This window comes from Limulus polyphemus, unplaced genomic scaffold (genome assembly GCF_000517525.1).
Source record: "Limulus polyphemus unplaced genomic scaffold, Limulus_polyphemus-2.1.2 Scaffold3711, whole genome shotgun sequence".
In the NCBI taxonomy this organism is placed as follows: domain Eukaryota; kingdom Metazoa; phylum Arthropoda; class Merostomata; order Xiphosura; family Limulidae; genus Limulus; species Limulus polyphemus.
This window is the reverse complement of record NW_013669321.1, coordinates 85170-91405: the sequence shown is the minus strand read 5'-3', so window position 1 is coordinate 91405 and position 6236 is coordinate 85170. Positions and strand designations below refer to the sequence as shown.

Below are 6236 nucleotides of genomic sequence, written 5' to 3'. Positions count from 1 at the left end.
TGCTATATAACTAATAGTCCTACATTAAAAACACCATCACCTTAGTGTTCTATACAACTAACACATAAATATTCAGTTATCTAATAGTTATCAACAAAATCAAATGATTGAATTTATGACATAAGTTGAACAGTGAGAAAAAAAAATCTTATTTCTAAAGACTTTTTTAATGTATCGATCCCTAGCTAGAATAATATTGGTAAGAATTTGGTGTTTTTGACTCAAGACAAACTAAAAAGTGTACAATTATTAATTTTATTCAAAGACAAAAGGCTTTTCTTGTATAAAACCATGAAATATTTAAATATGTAACACAGACTTCACATAACGTACCTTAATGTATATTGAAAGTAATGAAACATTAAACTGTTTACACTAAATGTTTCAGCTACCCAACACACTAAAAGTGCCAACAATACAGTGAATCTGCTGTACTCAATACTTAATTTTTATGATCTATAATTTTTCTAAGGTTAAAAAAGAAATCATGTTTAATAGTTTTCAGCATATTGTGATGTAGATATAAATTCATGTACACAAGAAATCATGTTTAATTGTTTTCAGTATATTGTGATGTACATATAAGTTCATGTACACAAGAAATCATGTTTAATTGTGTTTAGCATATTGTGATGTACATATAAGTTCATGTACACAAGAAATCATGTTTAATTGTTTTCAGTATATTGTGATGTACATATAAGTTCATGTACACAAGAAATCATGTTTAATTGTTTTCAGCATATTGTGATGTACATACAAGTTCATGTACACAAAGTTAAATGCTTAACTCACTTACAAGACATAAGCTAAAACTCCAACTGCCCACATATCCGTATAAAAACCAATAGGTTCTCTGTCTACAATTTCAGGAGCAGCAAATTCAGCAGTGCCAGTAGAGATTTTAACAATTTCATTTGGATCCAGTTTTGTGGCCAGACCAAAATCAACCAGTTTTATGTCTGTGCCAGTCCGAGTCTGACACATGATGTTTTCTGGCTGTAAAAACATGGAATCATCTAGTGTTATATACATAACATTAGAACATAATATAAACCTTTAGTATTTATCATACATGACGTAGGTATAATTCATTAGAACAGAATATAAACCTTTAGTATTTATCATACATAAAGTAGGTATAGTTCATTAGAACAGAATATAAACTTTAGTATTTATCATACATAATGTAGGTATAGTTCATTAGAACATAATATAAACCTTTAGTATTTATCATACATAACTTAGGTATAATTCATTAGAACAGAATATAAACCTTTAGTATTTATCATACATAATGTAGGTATAATTCATTAGAACAGAATATAAACCTTTAGTATTTATCATACATAATGTAGGTATAGTTCATTAGAACAGAATATAAACCTTTAGTATTTATAATACATAATGTAGGTATAGTTCATTAGAACAGAATATAAACCTTTAGTATTTATCATACATAATGTAGGTATAGTTCATTAGAACAGAATATAAACCTTTAGTATTTATCATACATAACGTAGGTATAATTCATTAGAACAGAATATAAACCTTTAGTATTTATCATACATAATGTAGGTATAGTTCATTAGAACAGAATATAAACCTATAGTATTTATCATACGTGTAACTACATAAAAGTTATCAAAATATTATTAGCTGTGCAATGATGCATTTTACAGCTTAAATAGTGATAAATATACCTTTTTTTAACAATTGTGTTTTTCAATTGCATATTAATGATAAGGTTTTTTCTGTATTGTTTTCTTTAAACATTTAGCTCTAGCATAAAGCTATGATAATAGTAAAAATATGGTTCATTTATAGCGTTTTTATCTAAAATGAGGAACTGTTTATTTAACCTAATATTAATGACAAAATATGATACCATAATGAAGGTTAATTTTATATTTCATCTACACGATTAAAGAAAACTTTCATCCTCTTAGCTTACAATCTACACTTTAGCTATGGCTATGACTTTGCTTTGGCAAAGTTATGTTCATAATCATGTGTTTGTTTGGTAAAGTGTGAGACTAATGAAAATTTTCCAGTAGGTACTGGAACATCAAGTAGGGAAGGATGAACATCATTAAAGATATGACTGCTATAATGTTAAAAAGGAGATCTATTTTAAATTGTAGTTCATATAACTTAGCTTTCTTTGCTAATATTAAGTGCACTATAACAGCACACTTGTGTAAGCTACCATATTAACCACACATTGGACACTACCAGCATACAATCAACACTTGCAAACTTAAGTTGATTTTGCTTTATCTAATAGTATTAAAATGATAAACAATGTTTATATTCTGACCTTTTTTTTGTACCTGACCCATAGAAGCATATTTCACTAGCAATAGTACTGAAAAAATACAATAAAACTAAGCTCTCAACTTTCAAACACTCCACTAGATTCAGCTGCTTGCCATTTGTTTTCATACAGAGAAAGGTTGAGATGGTAAAGAGTTTACAGGGATTATTTTGTTATAAATCATTCTGACTTGATACTCAGATAAAAAATACACCAATCTTTTCCTGAGAAATAAAACACAAGTATAATCTTAATTCATCAAGTACGTTTACAATACTGACTTAATATATAACAAATATTGATTTAAAGGCTTACCTTGATATCTAAATGAAGAATATTTTTCTCATGCATGTGCTTTACCCCTTCACAGATCTGTCGCATGTAGTTGATCACTTCTGCCTCAGACATTTTGTAGTCGTCAGCCGTGACCTTCTCGAACAGTTCGTCACCTGCCATACTGTGATAAAATAAACATTTTTAAGTATGCTCATCTCAAAGTCTTAAAACTATTTCTTATTGTTTTTACACTAAATTTTGAGCTTGTTTTTTTGTTGTACAGAATAAAACTTTTTGGAAATAAGTAAACTCCTTGACTTACAACTCATAAATTAAAACCATTTCATCATCATCTTCAAAAGCATCATGAAGTTTAATCAGTTTGGGATGATGAAGTTGGTTCATTATGTCAATTTCCTTCTTGATGACAGCCTTCTCTGCAGGCTGGGACACCGGGATGAACTTTGCAGCAAAGATGTTTCCTGTCTTCCTTTCTCGGCATCGATGAACGACACCAAATGCACCACTACACAACAACACAAATAATCTACATGAATATCAAGTGCACATACATATGGCTGTGATAAAATACAAAAAATGAAGCTCATCAGTAAATGTATGTTGGAAAATACATTAAACATACTGCTAAACATAAAACAACATTATAAAACATAAAGTAGGTAAAACTTGACATAGCCACTACTATTATACCAATCAAACCTTAACTTTTCACCACAAAATCAAAGGCAAAATGTCAGTAGTTTTGAAACTAAACATAAGTTTTTAGTAAATAAAGGTATGTGATTTTTATTTTTAACAGTCGATTTGTTGGAAAAAGCATCTTTTTTTTTACATTTTACCGACTTTATAAACTAGTTTACTGCACTCTTTTATTTTCGTTTATAAGATTTATGTCAACTGTTGATCAGTAGAAGACTGATTTTGATGCATCCTTTGATCATGGAGATGTCTTCCTCCAAACGTGGAGATCATAACTTTATCAGAGCAATATCCATAACCAGAAAGCACTAGATAAAGCATTAAACGTAGCTAAGAGTATAACGGAACGTAAAAAGGCATTATATACTGTTTAAAGTTCAAAAAATGCATAGTTATGTTAATTAAAAAACTAAAAATTGTGTTTAGTATCAAATTTTATAGAGAGACCTTATTAACTACTGGAGCCTTTACTTTTAAAACAAATAAATGAAATATCATTATACCTCCACAGTAGAAAGTTTACCAATCGTATTACGTATCTGCTGGTCTGTTGAGAAGGAATCATCAGTTTTAGGAGACTCTGCTTTCAACCAAAACAACTACCTCTGAAGTTTCCCAATAGCTGTAAGAAATAGTTATGTAGAGAATTCTTGTATACTTGGCCACACTTCAAGTATCTGACCATTTGTGTTGACAAATTGGCAGTGTTATTACTAGGACAAATTTCATTTGGCAGTATCAGTGTTAACTTCCAAGTTTGTTGCTATATCACAAGCTTCTCCAATCCACCTTTCACTGCCTTGATGTGTGGTGCTATCCTCACAACTGGTTAAAGATGCTTGCCATGCTTCTATAGCTCTTTTATCTCAGAAACTGATGGAAATTTTTAGTTGTGCAACTTGTCAATCACACCATTGTCAAAAAGTGCTTTGATTTCTTCTTCATAAGGACCAAAATTGTGTACTCACTGAGCATCATGTTTTGGACACCAAACTTATTCAGGTGTAATCTTTTCTTTCAAAGTTCAAAACTTCAATTATTCTGACCAAATCAATTTCCTACTTGTTTTTGTTTTGTTTTTTAATTTCGTGCAAAGATACACGAGGGCTATCTGCGCTAGCTGTCCCTAATTTAGCAGTGTGAGACTAGAGGGAAGGCAGCTAGTTATCACCACCCACCACCAACTTTTTTACCAATGAATAGTGGGATTGACCGTTACATTATAACGCCCCCACGGCCGAAAGGGGCGAGCATGTTTGGTGTGACGGGGATTCGAACCCGCGACCCACAGAGTGCGAGTCGAGTGCCCTAACCAACTGGCCATGCCGGGCCTTTCCTACTTGATGAGACACCTAAGGAGCTGGTAGCCTGCACTTACATGTTATGGCCTTGAGGTTTTGATATTGTTTGTATATTTTTGTACATGCCTCATGTTCATTGCTTAAGCCGCTAATACGTTCATTTAAATTCAGGAAACATATATTATGATATCACTTTCTCTTGATCAGAAAACAAAAAAATGGGATGTGTAATTAATCATATTTCAATGTTAGACAAGCACCTTTTCTCATGAACTAGCTGTTAAAAATAATGTTACTTAAATTCATGAAGAAAAAGTTATTAAAATCTTACACTCCTATTTCTTCCAAAATGTCATAAAAGTCATAAACACTTGAAGTCTTGATATCCACGGGCTGTGGAATGTACTTCTCATACATGTCAAAAACTGTAATACAGAACAATATATCGGTGAAATTAAACTAAGCTAACAACCCTATATTCTAATAAAAAAAAATACCTTGATTTTTACATTGTTATCTTATTTGTGTCAATATGAAAAATAAACATTTCTAAATATTATGGTCTCTTCATCACTCAGAAATGTTTAACTTCTTTGTATCATTTTCAATTAAATAAAAATGGTAATATTAAATTAGTTTTTTATAGTATGATACTTAAATAAGACTCCTTATATCTAGTATTTGAGCTAATATTTTATCTGAACTGGAACACAACAAAAATGTGAACACTGAAATCAGTTACTTTACTCACAACTGTTTAGGTGTTTAATGAAATTTACTTGCTAATCGGGTATTGTAATTAAACAAAGTTAAACTAATAGTATAGAAAAAATAAGGTGAAAAATAACAACATCAAACATTTTAACAATTATTACACATTTAAATTTCAATTAGCTATGTTTCAAATATCTAAAATGCCCACAAATGAATCTAGAAGCAATTTAAATAAAATGTTATTGATAAAGAAATCTGATAAATGTACAACAGAAAGCAAGCTATCAAACAGAGGACACCACAAACATATTGTAAAGAGATATGTACTCTTGAAACTATAGCAGAGAAAGAAATGTGATGTTAAAATATATGCATACAAGCTTACATAAGCATGCACATCAAACTAGGCTTCACTTTAATGGCACATTTAGAACATATAGGCCTTCTTCCAGCATTTATATTTACTGTAATACTGTAGCATCTACAGATTCAGTTAGAGACTAACTTACCGAACTGATCATAATTTTTAACCCTTCCTTCAGATTTCCCACGAATCTTTTTACCAGATGCGTCAACTGTACAGACAAACACATTCAATAATAAAAACTTAGAAACTGTAAAACAATTTATATTCTACAAGCATTTATATCTATAGCGAGACAAAAAGATCCTGCTTGTATCTTTAAACACTTCATAGTGCATAGTAGGTGTATTTATTCTTTTATTCTCTTACAATAAAAGTATAGTTTGAATGCATTATATTAAAATGATTTTGGAGCCTCGCCATGTCAATACAGTCCTTATTGCCACATCTGGTTGTGCTCTACCTGATACCCATGTATCTTGACTATAGCCCTGAAGCATAGTTTCCATTGCAAATGGCTCTGTATTATAGCCTTACTACAGAG

At 30.7% G+C, this 6236-nt stretch overlaps 1 protein-coding gene across 1 annotated transcript in view; it reads right to left on the bottom strand.

Annotated features, from left to right (window-relative positions):
* The window catches only part of LOC106469892 (twitchin-like), a gene marked incomplete at its 5' end in the record, with an annotated part of 114304 nt that overhangs the window by 23235 nt on the left and 84833 nt on the right, over positions 1–6236 (bottom strand). The window contains 5 exons of the mRNA XM_013930413.1: positions 799–999; positions 2633–2774; positions 2916–3119; positions 4946–5039; positions 5838–5903. Coding sequence (XP_013785867.1) covers positions 799–999; positions 2633–2774; positions 2916–3119; positions 4946–5039; positions 5838–5903 — 707 coding nt within the window. The remainder of the gene's footprint in view (positions 1–798; positions 1000–2632; positions 2775–2915; positions 3120–4945; positions 5040–5837; positions 5904–6236) is intronic.